Source organism: Lepidochelys kempii, chromosome 1 (assembly GCF_965140285.1).
Source record: "Lepidochelys kempii isolate rLepKem1 chromosome 1, rLepKem1.hap1, whole genome shotgun sequence".
NCBI classification, from domain to species: Eukaryota; Metazoa; Chordata; order Testudines; family Cheloniidae; genus Lepidochelys; species Lepidochelys kempii.
In genome coordinates, this window is record NC_136380.1 from 180,077,192 (window position 1) to 180,093,075 (window position 15,884).

The 15,884-nt window shown below is 43.7% G+C and overlaps 1 protein-coding gene across 1 annotated transcript in view; it reads right to left on the reverse strand.

Moving 5' to 3' along the window:
• Positions 1-15,884, reverse strand: part of ROBO1 (roundabout guidance receptor 1) — a 440,486-nt gene that overhangs the window by 371,354 nt on the left and 53,248 nt on the right. The window contains exon 2 of the mRNA XM_078847927.1: positions 2,109-2,435. Coding sequence (XP_078704053.1) covers positions 2,109-2,435 — 327 coding nt within the window. The remainder of the gene's footprint in view (positions 1-2,108; positions 2,436-15,884) is intronic.

Below are 15,884 nucleotides of genomic sequence, written 5' to 3' on the forward strand. Positions count from 1 at the left end.
AGAGAACCTGATTTCAATAATCAGAGGGGTACCCACGTTAGTCTGGATCTGTAAAAGCGGCAAAGAGTCCTGTGGCACCTTATAGACGAACAGACGTATTGGAGCATAAGCTTTTGTGGGTGAATAAGTGGATATTCACCCACGAAAGCTTATGCTCCAATACATCTGTTCGTCTATAAGGTGCCACAGGACTCTCTGCTGATTTCAATAAAGCGCTTAATGCTACAGCTACTCGACACTTTACAAAAACCACTGAACAACCAGACAACAAGTGTGTTTTAAACCAGTTTCAAGAACTTTTAGATGAGTTACTGAGCCAAATTCTTATCTTTCCTCAAGAAAGGATTTCAGGTGTGGATCTGGTAGATTAATTCATTTCAATGTTATGACAAAATATATACTATATAATCAAGGCTGTAGGAGTGCTAGGCATACACTGTGCTTTCATCCGTACTCAGATGGTAATTATTGTAATTCAGCAATAAAAACATATAAAAATGGCTTTTAAACAGAATGTCATATCAGAGGTGAGCAAACTCCTTCACGGCCCCTGAGCCCCTGGCCCAGGAGGCTATCCCCGGGCACCTCCCCTGCTGTGCCCCCTCCCCCATAACCTCAGCTCACTGCACTGCCGGCACAATGCTCCGGGTGGCGCGGCGAGGCTGTGAGCTCCTGGGGCAGTACAGCTGCAGAGCCTGGCCTGACCTGGTGCTCTGTGCTGCGTGGTAAGGGGGCACGGAGCAGGGCAAGTTGGATAGAGGGCAGGAGAGTTCGGAGGGGTGGGGGGGGGAGGTGGTCAGGGGATGGGGGGGTGGATAGGGGTTGGGGCAGTCAGAGGGCGTGGAACAGGGGGGTTGAATGGGGGCAGGGGTCCCGGGGGCAGTCAGAAAGGGGGGGTTGGATGGTGCAGCGGGGGGGGGGGGGGCAGTCAGGGTCAGGGATCCCGGCCGGGGCGGTAAGGGGTGGTTGGATGGGGCAGGAGTCCTGGGGGCGGGGTCTGTCAGGGGGCAAAAAGCAGAGGGGCGTGGATGGAGGGGGGGGGGCGGGCCACAGCCCCTCCCCTAACCGGCCCTCCATACAATTTTCAAAATCCAATGTGGCCCTCAAGCCAAAAAGTTTGCCAGCCCCTGTCTTAGATGTTTCAAAAATGGGACTCGACCTTCAAGTCCTGGCAGAGTGTACATCAGGAAGCAGAAGGACTTTCTGCTCCTGTGAAAACATGGAGTGGAAACGAAGCATGGGCATTAGGACCAAAAAAAGGGGCATGACTTCCAGGGCTGTTAAGCAACAACAATTTCCATAGACTTCTATAGGAGTTGTGGATGCTCATCTCAGGGGCGGGGACGGGGTGGGGGAGGGGGAAAGAGTGTGTGTGAATATCAGGACTCTTATTTAGGTTCCTAAATCTGACTTTCACTGCCTAAATATCGGAATTTGAAATTTCTGACTTAGGAATAGTCCTCCCCACTAAGTCTCAAGACTCTTTCATGCATAGCCACTTTTAACTCTGTTCTTCAGAGCAGAAAAGGGGCATGTTTGAAGGGACACGTGATGAAATGTAAATGAACAACAAACCTATCTGCTCCTGTCTTTGGCCATATGCCTGCTATTAGCCAGAGGCAGCTGATGGGCCACGCACCAGCACTCACTTGAGCAGGACGGTTTCTCGGATTGTTGTGCACCCAGTCATGCTAAGTAATTTTTTGCCTTATGTTTATATACACAACACTTTGCATCTGTGCTGTGCTACATCAAACCTTTACTCTATCACCAGTAATAGTAAACTGCATTTGATATGACATGTAGTGGAAAAAAGTATCAGTAATCTTTGAATCAGGCATGCAACATTCAACAGCCAACAAAAAACCAGAACTTCATAGAAAAATAAAGATTCATCTGGCCAACAAATCCAAATCTCCAAAATCATCTGCGTTTCCTTCCTATATATATGTATGTAGTACAAATAAATTCAACTACATAGTTCCTACCTTTATTTTAAGTCAATTTTTTGTCTCAGAGAAAGTGATTTTTTTTCTCTTAAATTTCCACCGTAATAGCCAACATCCAGACAAGTGACTATTCATAAAAATGTGAAAAACTTTACTTACTTGCTACCTCCAGCGATGCATTATGACTCACAGCTTCACCAAGGTAATTCCTTGCAACACAGACGTAGACTCCTTCATCTGGTCTACTTTTGCGTCCATGTACTATGCGTAAGAAAAATAAAGATCCGCTGGGCAGCAACATCCGATGGGAGCGAGGGTCATCTTTGTCAGTTTCAACTCTTTCACCCCCTTTATACCATTCAATAGTTGGGGTTGGCCTGCCTTCAGCCTTACAGTTCAAAGTTGCTGGTTCTCCTTTTGAAACAATTAGATCAGAAGGGTGCTCAACAATCCGAGGTGGGAAATCTTCTTGACGGAGACGGGAACCTATAATATAAAGAAACCAGAGTTTTCTTATTAGCTCATGATTATACACAGTCACTGATGGAACCCAGCATTTTGTAATATGACAATTTGACTGTTAATTCACAGTGGTCAGGTATTATAGTAAAGATAGCTATGAACAACTCAAATTTAGCTCAAATTTTTATGGATTTCAATACTAAAGTGTTTTCCCATAATTGAGCAAATTAAGTAGGCACTGGGCAAACAACAGTCTTCTGATATCTTATTCATGTAATGAAACAACTAAGTTATTAATTCAGATCTACTGTTTTACAGTATGAAGATGAAAAACCTTTACAGACACCAGGGGAGTCTTGGTAAGAGTAGTGTTGCTCTGGGCATGAAGAGTAGATTTGAAGCTGGCTTGAGTGGCAAGCTGGAGACTCCTCTGTTTTATGCAAGGGCATTAGAGTGTGACATCTACTGACCTCAAAGATACTTTCTTTTACTTGTACTGTAAACTGCTTTGGACACTGACTAGGCAGTGCACTAGGAGCATGAGAAACTAGATCATCATGGAATGAAAATACCTCTCAAAAACTTTCTGTGCCAGGAAAACTACAGAGAAGGTAATGTCAGTAAGGACTATACTGCAACTCATTACAGTGTTGGGGTGTTTATTCCCTCATTCTCTATATCACTCACCCTGGGAACTATTCCACCATCTGACCCAAAAGAACTGAAAGTTGTGAACTAACAAGCTCCTCTTATAGAGGATGACAAAATTCAGAACATCATTGCACACTCTCATATGGCCAAGAGCAATCATAACCACCTGTTAGACAGGTATATACCACAGGAGAACAGGACAACATAAATTAGAGAGCCCTACATAACATTCATATATGAACCATTCTACAGTATAGACGTGAGATTACAAAGGTTTCCAGATTCATAACTGCATTCCCCTCCTCACAATTTTCTTTATTTCTCTCTTTATTGATATACAACTTTACCACAGTGAAAGTTAGCCTCTGGGGTTAATAATTCTTGATAATTAAAATGTAAAAAGTCAAAATTCTCTATTATTAGAGTAGTAATGTGCATTTTGAATGGCTATGAAACACAATAGATAGAAATATGTGATATATTCACCACCAGTTACAAGACCATGAAAGTAGTGTGAAAACTGAGAAGAGAAGGATCCCAGAGAGAGTGCTGCTTTCAATGTAAACACAAAAATAACTGTAAAATGCAGAATTTACATGCAACGTTTATTTCACACTCTCCTCACCTCAGGCTAATTAGTGTAAATTAAATTTCACACTAATTAGCCAACAGTTAGCGCACAATCCTAAGACTGGGGGCTTTGGCTGACTGCATTAAAAATAGATTTGCACTCTTTAGGTAATGCAACAAGATAGTTTTCTATGAACTTGTGTGATCAGTAAATACATATCAACTCAACCACCAATCAAATGTGCTTTGTGGTCCTTTGATGAATGGCACTATAGTATGTTCATATGTTCATAGAAAATATTTGGAACATATTTGCATTAACATTACAAGTTAACAAATTAATTAAAAGTATTAAATATAAAAATATGTTGAGCCTAACTATACCAGAAAATTCCAGTTGGATAAAAGGATCTTTAGCTTATTTGCTCACTTCTGCAGCCACTCATTTCTGTTCCAGAACCAAAGAGCCTCCCAAACCTATGTAACCTTAGCAAGAAAAATAAGCACAACATTTATTCTACATAATTTTTACATACAAAGGCTAAGCACAAAAATATGATGAATGTTTAAGGAATGAAAGGAGAATGGAAGTCAGAAAACTCCCGACTTCTTATCCAGTTTTATTACTGGTTGACTTTGAACAAGACACTCAGGGTATGATTGTGATGGGTTCGGTCACAGAGACCCCTTTGGGACTGTCACCTGACTCCTGAAACTACCTCTGAGCCCATTTTTCCTGCCAGCTTGGGACTCCAGAACCCTGTCTTGTTGAGCAGACATGCTACTCCACTGCAACACAGACCCAGGTCTGAACCATGCCCCCAAAGCTGCAGGCTTTAACTGAAAACCACTCAGCAGGTATTCCTGTCTCCAGCTTCCAATGGGATCCAAATCCCAAATAAATTCATTTTACTCTGTATAAAGCTCATACGGGATAAACTCAAACTGTCAACCCTCTAGAACACTGATAGAGGGATATGCACAGCTGTTTGCTCTCCCAGGTATTAATCACTTACTCTGGGTTAATTAATAAACAAAAGTGAGTTTATTAAGGATAAAAAGTAGGATTAAAGTGGTTTCAGGTAATAAAGTACAAGACAGAACAAAGTAAGTTACCAAGCAAAATAAAACAAAATATGCAAGTCTAAGCCTAATACATTTAAGAAACTGAATGCACGTAAATCTCACCCTCAGTGATGTTCCAATAAGCTTCTTTCACAGACTAGACTCCTTAGTCTGGGCCCAATCCTTTCCCTGGTACAGTTCTTGTTAGCTCCAGCTCGGGTGGTAATTAGGGGATTTCTCATGACTGGCCTCCTTTGTTCTGTTCCACCCCCTTTTATAGCTTTGGCCCAAGGCAGGAATCCTTTGTCTCTCTGGGTTCCCACCCCTCCTCCTAAATGGAGGAGCACCAGGTTCAAGACGGATTTCAGTATCAGATGACACAGTCACATGTCACTGTAAGACCTCATTCTCCATTACCCACAGGCTGGTCCCCATGTCCACAAGAAGGCTTCAGATAAATAAACCATCTCCAGCCAACTGTCCTTGTCAATGGGTGCCATCAAGATTCTAAACCACCATTTATGGCCCACGCTTTGTATAATTACAATAGGACCTCAGATTTAACTTCATATTTCTAGTTTTAGATACAAGAACGATACATACATACAAACAGGATGAACACACTCAATGGATTATAAGCTTTGTAATGATACCTTACAAGAGATCTTTTACATATAGCATATTCCAGTTACATTATATTCACATCCCAAGCATATTTTCATAAAGCATATGGAGTCCTCGGAGGATATGTCTACACTGTAATTAGACACATGTGGCTGGCCTGTGCCAGATGACTCGGGATCATGGGGCTTGGTCTGCAGAGCTGTCTAACTGTGGTGTGGACGTTCAGGCTTGGGCTGGAACCTAGGCTCTAGGAACCTGCAAGGTGGGGGTGTCCCAGAGCCTGGGCTCCAACCCGAGCATCTATACCATAATTAAACAGCCCACAGCCAGAAGCCTGTGAGCCCAAGTCAGCTGGCACACGCCAGCCACAGGTGTCTAACTGCAGTGTAGACATATCCTCCGAGGCAGAGCACAGAACTCACAGACCTGGGGTTAAGCTGGCCTTCACTCATTGTTGAACCATCCAAATTCTGGACTCAAAAAAATACAGCTGTGTTGGTCTGTGTAAATTATGACATGCCCCTGGAGCTACTATATGGGTCACAGAATCTCTACAGTGCTACACCCACACCCTTGATACACATCTGCTGGCCCTGCCCCTGCCATATTTCCCACACCACAATTATAGGGGATCCTTGGAAGACAGCCTTATAGCTATTTCCACAGTGCCTGGGCTGAATCTTCCCCCAGCCAAAACTGGAGACTCTTTACTCCACTCCAGCTCTTTTATCTAGGAGCCAAAGCTGGGGGAGGGAAGAATCTCGCCCCGAACTTTAGTCCGTTTGCAAAGGAACTCATATCTCCTGTATCCCTTAAGGAAAAAAAATAGAAATGAGGGATCAAAATAAGGTAACTGTAACACTTATAAAGCATTTAGAAGATCTAAAAATGCTAAATTCATCTATTTGAATGTATATATTTTCAAGTATTTTTAAAAAGGCAAAAGCTTGCATAGATTTTAGGTACATTACCTATTCTATATTTAATGGATTACACTAGTCACCTAATTTAAAAATTACACATAATACCACACTCAAGCCTTCTTTATTATCACTACCGATAAGGCCCAAGATACAAGAAAGCAAGCTCTCAATCCAAATATATTCCATGCTCTTCTTATGCACTGTCCTTTACCATAAGCAACAACAGTGCAAACACCTCACTCAAAACTTTCTTGAAAATTGAGACATTCTGATTTCCTGTGGGGGATCAGGGTAGAGGGGGAGGAGAGAATCTCACGTGAGGTCAAGTTCTCAGGAAATTTTAAGAATTTTCATGTATTCTTTACACTTGTTTGATGGGTAATAATAGAGAAGTTAAAATGACAGAACCAACCATTAACAGATTTCTATGCTGATGCTTTATAAAGTAACCTTTTTCTGGAAAGTTCCTTGAAGCACAAGGGGACAAAAGTTGTAGGAATAGCTGACTGACACATAGTGAGCGTTAACAGCAAATTTAGTGACAACTGCCTGAGGAGATAAAACGGCCTTGACAACAAAGTTATAATCTTTCTGTGTATCTACATACTATTTTTTTTAATCTTTCTTTTCCTTTACCCTTGTTTTTAAGCTCCATTTATGTTTTATTGAGTAGAAGCAGCTTCAATTATCAACATAAATCTTACAGTGGGCACCAATCCTGTAATTTTCATGTAAAAAAAAATCTACCCCACAAGGGATATTTGGTAAATATAGAAGCACAGCACCTATTAGTCGCACATCGTATCTGATGCTAAATGCACAGCTGAGCTACATTTTTTTCCAAATCAGACCGTACTGGGTTAGAGGCTGTAACCGACTTGCGTTCCCTAGTCTAGTATCACTGAAGTCCTATATCAGAAGTCAACAGGTTGGTTGCCTCCTATTAGAGTGAGCCATACTGATTCACTTTCACACGGCTAGTTAAATGAACCATATTATGAAAAATCATGTTTCCAGTTTATTAAATTGTACCACAGCTATTTTTTACAAGAATTCAGACCTTGGGGAAAACAGATGTGAAGAATCAAAAGGAGGATCACAAAGTTAGATAAATACTGTTAAGCTCCTTAGGGCAAATATTGCCTTTATTCTCTCCTTAATGCACCATCAAATCTATTGATGCAATATACAAATATGAAATAATATAAAATAGATTTTTTTCCTTCCTAAGTGTAAGCCAATCTGAAAAGTCTTGATATCAAAACAAAATGTTATCCAGTTCCAAGTCCAGACCCAAAACCCCGCTCACCCACCAAAAAAACCCCCACAGCACACACAACTATATCACCATGCTCCTTATGTCTCCAAAAATGGCTCTTTGATGCATGAAACAGCTCTAAATAAAGACCATATCTAAACCTTCCCAGAAAAATTCTGAAACTTCAATTAAGATGCATAAAGAAAACATTTCCTTCAGCTAAAGATCCATGAGAGAATCCACCCAAATCCTGTAAAAAGCTCCTGATGTAACTGACTTTGGGACTTTAGGAAGGTGCCTGTAAAAAAATTCTTCCCATTTCATAAACCGAGCATTTAAAGTGAAATGTGTTTACTCTGAATGAAGTATTATTTTTCATTGAGAAAATCAGATCTGAACTGCTGCTATTTATGGTGTCTTGTGTTCTTTATACAGCAAAAAGAGGAATTTGGACAGATGAGAACAGAAGATCATCATACTGAAGAAATTGTAGAGCAGTCCCATGCTATCATCATTGTTGGCTAGCCCAGAGAGGTAAGGATAAGTAAAAAGCTTGGTCTTTTTTCGGAAGACCAGATCTCTCAATGTTGTGTCCATCAGACCTCACCCAAGTGACCATCCTGAAGCTCTCAAAGATACTCAGTGTTGTAGCTCTGTAATATACTCTTCCTCTTCACTTTGAGCATGGGATTAGAGTTATATGACTAATTGATTTTTTGCTAGTCATGTTGAAAATTTTCAAATTTTTCCATGAAAAAGTAAAATCATTTCCTTTTAAGCTTAACCGTTTGTTTCATCTGTGAGCCTTTCTGAATAAAATGTAAGTACATTTCAAAATGAAAATTAATTTCAAGTGGAAAAAAGTCAAAATATTTTGTTCTGAAAATTTTTGTTCAGAATTTTTCTTTTCCTTTTTTGATGAAAACTATTTGGCACAAATTCGCAAAATGTTTCAGTTGACAAAAATCTGCATTTTTTGGTAAAAACAGTTTGACACAAAAAAATTCACCCAGCTCTCGTTAAGATTTTGGTATAAACACTGGTTTGTACTGTATACACTGCCTGCTTTGATAGGATCACATGGATTTGTTAGGAAAGGATAAATTCTCTTTTAGGTACTATGTATCAGATAATATCACCTTCAATATTTATTTTGTTTTATTTAAAAATCCAGAGGTCTGGCAGGTATACAAAATATAAATATAAATTTACACAGTATGTAGATTGGACCACTGTACCAAAATAAAAGCAAACACCCTCAAACTAAGACTCTCCTACCATTCACCCAGTATCTGACCACACAAAATGCCTGGGAAAACCACGGAGGTTTTGCAGAAGTAAGATGTAATCAAGAATTCTTAATAATATATTTGCATTTATTTTATAAAGCAAAACAAAAAATGAAAAGAAAAGAACCATGAATAGATTAAAACAAGCCAGGAACTACCCTGTTTACTTACTTAACCACATGGCTATAATTGTATTTAGGAAAGCTAGGACATTCATTCACCCAGGGAAAAAAAATCTGCCACCCTTACACCGAGCATTAAATTGCTATGCAACGACTCTCAATAAAAATCAATGGAACTACACCAAGTAATGCACTACACAATTTGAATCCTACTCTAATCCCATCTGAGTTTCCTCTGCTTATATGGAGACAGACACAGCTGGTGTGGAAGAGTGTGACCTTTACTTTTCCCTTTACCTCCCCACCCCCTGCCCACAATGGGCCTAACAAAGGTAAATTGCATACCTCCCCGATAACATCTCATGGGATTGTTTCAAATGCATACTGTAATTGGACATATTTAGGTTCAAGGGAGATTTCCCAACTGACACTGTGTGCTTGGGAGGTCTGTTTTTAGACTCTCAAAGGGCATGTCTACTTTACAATCAGAGGTGTGATTGCAACTCATGGAGGCATACCCAACCTTGGTTTACTCTAGAAGACTCCAGTGCAAGCTGCATAGGCCCACCTGGAACTCTGGGCACACACTCATGTTCCTATCATGCCCTGGCATCTACGCTGCCATGTCTTTACTGCTATTATTAGGTGGAGCGACACAAGCTGCAATCATACCTCGGACTGCAATGCAGGCATATTCAAAGTCTGAAAAGCTAATTATCACATTTTGTTCTCTGCTGGTTTTCAATAGAATCAACCCCCAATACACCCACCTTCTTCAGCATACTATTGTCAGCGGAACTGGACTTGGAAAACCAAAGTGATTTGGTTCAGGTGGTTCAGGTCCAAGTTTCAATTTTATCAGAACCCCCTAAATTCTTTTGTGGGGTTTGAGTGATTCGTTCAGATTATGGCCCACCTCTGAATGTCAGCTATATTACTGAAACCCACTGTTGGAATAGGAGTCCACAACTTGAAAGTCAATATGTCTCCTCCAACAGCTAGATTTTCTTCAGAAACAAGCAGATTTAAAGTGCTAATCACTCATTATAAAAACTTAAGGGATACATTGCAATGTGTCATATCTGTCATAGGAGAATTGAAGGAAAAGCAAAACATGGAGAAAAATGGAAACTGGGATCAGTTATCTACTGCTGTCATAAATATAAAGGGAAGGGTAAACACCTTTAAATCCCTCCTGGCCAGAGGAAAAACCCTTTCACCTGTAAAGGGTTAAGAACCTAAGATAACCTCGCTTGCACCTGACCAAAATCACCAATGAGGAGACAAGATACTTTCAAAGCTGGAGGGGGGGGCACGAAACAAAGGGTCCTCTCTGTCTGTGTGTTCCTTTTGCCGGGACCCGAGTAGGAACGCAGCTCAGAACTCCTGTAAAGAGTTAGTAAGCAATCTAGTTAGATATGCGTTAGATTCTGTTTTGTTTAAATGGCTGACAAAATAAGTTGTGCTGAATGGAATGTATATTCCTGTTTTTGTGTCTTTTTCTAACTTAAGGTTTTGCTTAGAGGGATTCTCTAATGTTTTGAATCGGATTACCCTGTAAGGTATTTACCATCCTGAGTTAACAGAGGTGATTCTTTTACTTTTTCTTCAATTATAATTCTTCTTTTAAGAACCTGATTGCTTTTTCATTGTTCTTAAGATCCAAGGGCTTGGGTCTGTGTTCACCTATGCAAATTGGTGAGGATTTTTATCAAGTCTTCCCCAGGAAAGGGGGTGTAGTGGTTGGGGGGATATTTTGGGGGGGGAGACGTTTCCAAGTGGGCACTTCCCCTGTTCTTTGTGTAACACTGTGGTGGTGGCAGCTTTTAACCTAAAGGCCAACTGCCCCAAGAACCCCAACAGATTACAGTTCTTTGCACCGGAATCACACCAGAGGTCCTCAGGCCCAGATACCCTCAGAGCAGAGGGAAATGGAGTGTGGGCGGGAAGAAGGTCACTGCGTGGAGGGACACCGAAGCACAAGTGTCGGCTATCCATGCTTCCTTAGCGGACCCAAATTTTATCGACCCAGAGATCCAAGTGACAATTCAACCCTTCAAGTCCAACTCTTTCAATTTGCCTACAGATGTGGGAACCTGCATGAAAAAAACCCTAAGCTTATTCTTATCAGCTTAGGTTAAAAGCTGCCACCACCAAAGTGTAACACAAAGAACAGGGGAAGTGCCCACTTGGAATCGTGTCTGTTTTGAACAGCAACTATCCCAAAATCTCCTTTCAAAATGTTATAGTCTCCCATCCACCACAGTAGACAAAGAATGAAGGAAGAATAACTACACATAAGTCTTCAGATTTTTCCAAAAATGTCAGATCAGTAAGAACAGCAGCTTCGCCCTTGGAACTGCTTCTCGGCATGAGTACAACAGCCTGGAAGAACAGCCAAAGAGTGTGCGGAAATTGCATTTCTGAAACTCTCTCCTGCAAGAGTTTTTTAACTTGTACCACCTGAGACACAGAGACAAGAGTATTTTTCCACATAATTGACCACCAATCCTTCCTTGTTTAGCATCTGAAAAATTTCATTTACTGCTGCAGTTGCCACCTAGTTTTGATAGGTGACTACCAATATATATCTTTTTATCATAGTCCTGCTGCTACTTCTATGCCCTGGTCTACACTAGGACTTTAGGTTGAATTTAGCAGCGTTAAATCGATGTAAACCTGCACCCGTCCACACGATGAAGCCCTTTATTTCGACTCAAAGGGCTCTTAAAATCGATTTCCTTACTCCACCACTGACAAGTGGATTAGCGCTTAAATCGGCCTTGCCGGCTCGAATTTGGGGTACTGTGGACACAATTCGACGGTATTGGCCTCCGGGAGCTATCCCAGAGTGCTCCATTGTGACCGCTCTGGACAGCGCTAAACTCAGATGCACTGGCCAGGTAGACAGGAAAAGAACTGGGAACTTTTGAATCTCATTTCCTGTTTGGGCAGCGTGGCAAGCTGCAGGTGACCATGCAGAGCTCATCAGCAGAGGTGACCATGATGGAGTCCCAGAATCGCAAAAGAGCTCCAGCACGGACCGAACGGGAGGTACGGGATCTGATCGCTGTATGGGGAGAGGAATCCGTGCTACCAGAACTCAGTTCCAGTTTTCGAAATGCCAAAACCTTTGTCAAAATCTCCCAGGGCATGAAGGACAGAGGCCATAACAGGGATCCGAAGCAGTGCCACGTGAAACTTAAGGAGCTGAGGCAAGCCTAGCAGAAAACCAGAGGGGCAAACGGCCGCTCCGGGTCAGAGCCCCAAACATGCCGCTTCTATGATGAGCTGCATGCCATTTTAGGGGGTTCAGCCACCACTACCCCAGCCGTGTTGTTTGACTCCTTCAATGGAGATGGAGGCAACACGGAAGCAGGTTTTGGGGACGAAGATGATGAGGAGGAAGCGGCGGCGGCGGCAGTAGATAGCTCACAGCAAGCAAGCAGAGAAACCGGTTTTCCTGACAGCCAGGCACTGTTTCTCACCCTGGACCTGGAGCCAGTACCCCCCGAACCCACCCAAGGCTGCTTCCTGGACCCGGCAGGTGGAGAAGGGACCTCCGGTGAGTGTACCTTTTAAAATACTATACATGGTTTAAAAGCAAGCATGCAAAAGGATTAATTTGCCCTGGCATTCACGGCTTTCCTGGATGTACTCCCAAAGCCTTTGCAAAAGATTTCTGGGGAGGGCAGCCTTATTGCGTCCTTCATGGTAGGACACTTTACCACTCCAGCCCAGAAACACGTACTCGGGAATCATTGTACAACAAAGCATTGCAGTGTATGTTTGCTGGCGTTCAAACAACATCCGTTCTTTATCTCTCTGTGTTATCCTCAGGAGAGTGAGATATCATTCATGGTCTCCTGGTTGAAATAGGGTGATTTTCTTCAGGGGACATTCAGAGGAGCCCGTTCCTGCTGAGCTGTTTGCCTGCGGCTGAACAGAAATGTTCCCTGCTGTTAGCCACGGGGAGGGGGGAGGGTTGAGGGGGTAGCCACGCAGTGCGGGGAGGCAAAATGCGACCTTGTAACAAAAGCACATGTGCTATGTATGTAATGTTAACAGCAAGGTTTACCCTGAAAGAGTGTAGCCACTGTTTTATAAAATGTGTCTTTTTAAATACCGCTGTCCCTTTTTTTTTCTCCACCAGCTGGATGTGTTTCAATGATCACAGGATCTTCTCCTTCCCAGAGGCTAGTGAAGATTAGAAAGAAAAAAAACGCACTCGTGATGAAATGTTCTCTGAGCTCATGCAGTCCTCCCACACTGACAGAGCACAGACGAATGCGTGGAGACAAATAATGTCAGAGTGCAGGAAAGCACAAAATGACCGGGAGGAGAGGTGGCGGGCTGAAGAGAGGGCTGAATCTCAAATGTGGCAGCAGTGTGATGAGAGGAGGCAGGATTCAATGCTGAGGCTGCTGGAGGACCAAACCAGTATGCTCCAGTGTATGGTTGAGCTGCAGCAAAGGCAGCTGGAGCACAGACTGCCACTACAGCCCCTGTGTAACCAACTGCCCTCCTCCCCAAGTTCCATAGCCTCCACACCCAGACGCCCAAGAACGCAGTGGGGGGGCCACCAGCCAACCAGCCACTCCGCCACAGAGGATTGCCCCAAAAAAAGAAGGCTGGCATTCAATAAATTTTAAAGTTGTAAACTTTTAAAATGCTGTGTGGCATTTTCCTTCCCTCCTCCACCACCCCTCCTGGGCTACCTTGGTAGTCGTCCCCCTATTTGTGTGATGAATGAATAAAGAATTCATGAACGTGAAGCAACAATGACTTTATTGCCTCTGCAAGCAATGATTAAAGGGAGGAGGGGAGGGTCGTAAGCTTGCAGGGAAGCAGAGTGAACCAAGGGGCGGGGGGTTTCATCAAGGAGAAACAAAGAACTTCCACACCATAGCCTGGCCAGTCATGAAATTGGTTTTCAAAGCTTCTCTGATGCGTACCGCGCCCTCCTGTGCTCTTCTAACCGCCCTGATGTCTGGCTGTGCGCAACCAGCAGCCAGGCGATTTGCCTCAACCTCCCACCCTGCCGTAAACGTCTCCCCCTTACTCTCACACATATTGTGGAGCACACAGCAAGCAGTAATAACAGTGGGAATACTGGTTTCGCTGAGGTCTAAGCGAGTCAGTTAACTGCACCAGTGCGCCTTTAAATATCCAAATGCACATTCTACCACCATTCTGCACTTGCTCAGCCTATAGTTGAACAGCTCCTGACTACTGTCCAGGCTGTCTGTGTACGGCTTCATAAGCCATGGCATTAAGGGGTAGGCTGGGTCCCCATGGATACATACAGGCATTTCAACGTCCCCAACAGTTATTTTCTGGTCTGGGAATAAAGTCCCTTCCTGCAGCTTTTGAAACAGACCAGAGTTCCTGAAGATGCGAGCGTCATGTACCTTTCCCGGCCATCCCACGTTGATGCTGGTGAAATGTCCCTTGTGATCCACCAGTGCTTGCAGCACTATTGAAAAGTACCCCTTGCAGTTTATGTAGTCGCCAGCTTGGTGCTTCGGTGCCAAGATAGGGATATGGGTTCCGTCTATGGCCCCACCACAGTTAGGGAATCCCATTGCAGCAAAGCCATCCACTATGACCTGCACATTTCCCAGGGTCACTACCCTTGATATCAGCAGATCTTTGATAGCGTGGGCTACTTGCATCACAGCAGCCCCAATAGTAGATTTGCCCACTCCAAATTGATTCCCAACTGACCGGTATCTGTCTGGCGTTGGAAGCTTCCACAGGGCTATCGCCACTCGCTTCTCAACTGTGAGGGCTGCTCTCATCTTGGTATTCATGTGCCTCAGGGCAGGGGAAAGCAAGTCACAAAGTTCCATGAAAGTGCCCCTACGCATGCGAAAGTTTCGCAGCCACTGGGAATCGTCCCAGACCTGCAACACTATGCGGTCCCACCAGTCTGTGCTTGTTTCCTTGAGCCCAGAATCGGCGTTCCGCAGCATGAACCTGCCCCATTAGCACCATGATGCATGCATTGGCAGGGCCCATGCTTTCAGAGAAATCTGTGTCCATGTCCTGATCACTCACGTGACCACGCTGACGTCGCCTCCTTGCCCGGTATCGCTCTGCCAGGTTCTGGTGCTGCATATACTGCTGGATAATGCGTGTGGTGTTTAATGTGCTCCTAATTGCCAAAGTGAGCTGAGCCGCCTCCATGCTTGCCTTGGTATGGCGTCCACACAGAAAAAAGGCGCGTAACGATCGTCTGCATTGCTCTGACGGAGGGAGGGGCGACTGAAGACATGGCTTACAGGGTTGGCTTCAGGGAGCTAAAATCAACAAAGGGGGTGGCTTTACATCAAGGAGTATTTCAGGCAGGACTTCACGGAGGGTTCCAATAAGAAATGGTGCACCTAAGTTATTGTTCTTATTGGAACAAGGAGGTTAGTCTGGCCTCTGATTGATACATGGCTAGATTTACCTCGCTGCACCTTCTCTGTGAGTGACTGCAGTGTGACCTAGAGGAATGAGTCCCCTAGACGGGGGGCTGGGTTGCAAATGAGTACAAAACAAATCTGGTCTATTTCTTGTTTTGATCCACTCCATCTATCTTTTATATCTTTGGCTGGCAGCAGATGGTGCAGAAGGACTGCATGCCATCCACATCTCATGGCTGCCCGGCGGAAGATGATGCAATAGGACTGCTAGCAATCCGTATCGCCTGCCTGCTCACCATAAGACGGTTCAATAGGACTGACTGCAGGATTAAAGAGAATGACCTGGTCAAGTCACTCCAAATTTAGTCCCTGCGCCCATGTCTGCCCAGGCGCTCGCCAGGAGCACCTCGGACATGACGATGACGGCTACCAGTCGTATTGCACCGTCTGCTGCTAGAAGGCAATGGGTTGCTGCTACTGTGTAGCAAAGAAGTACCGCGTCTGCCAGCACCCAGGAGACATACGGTGACGGTTACCTGAGCGGGCTCCATGCTTGCCGTG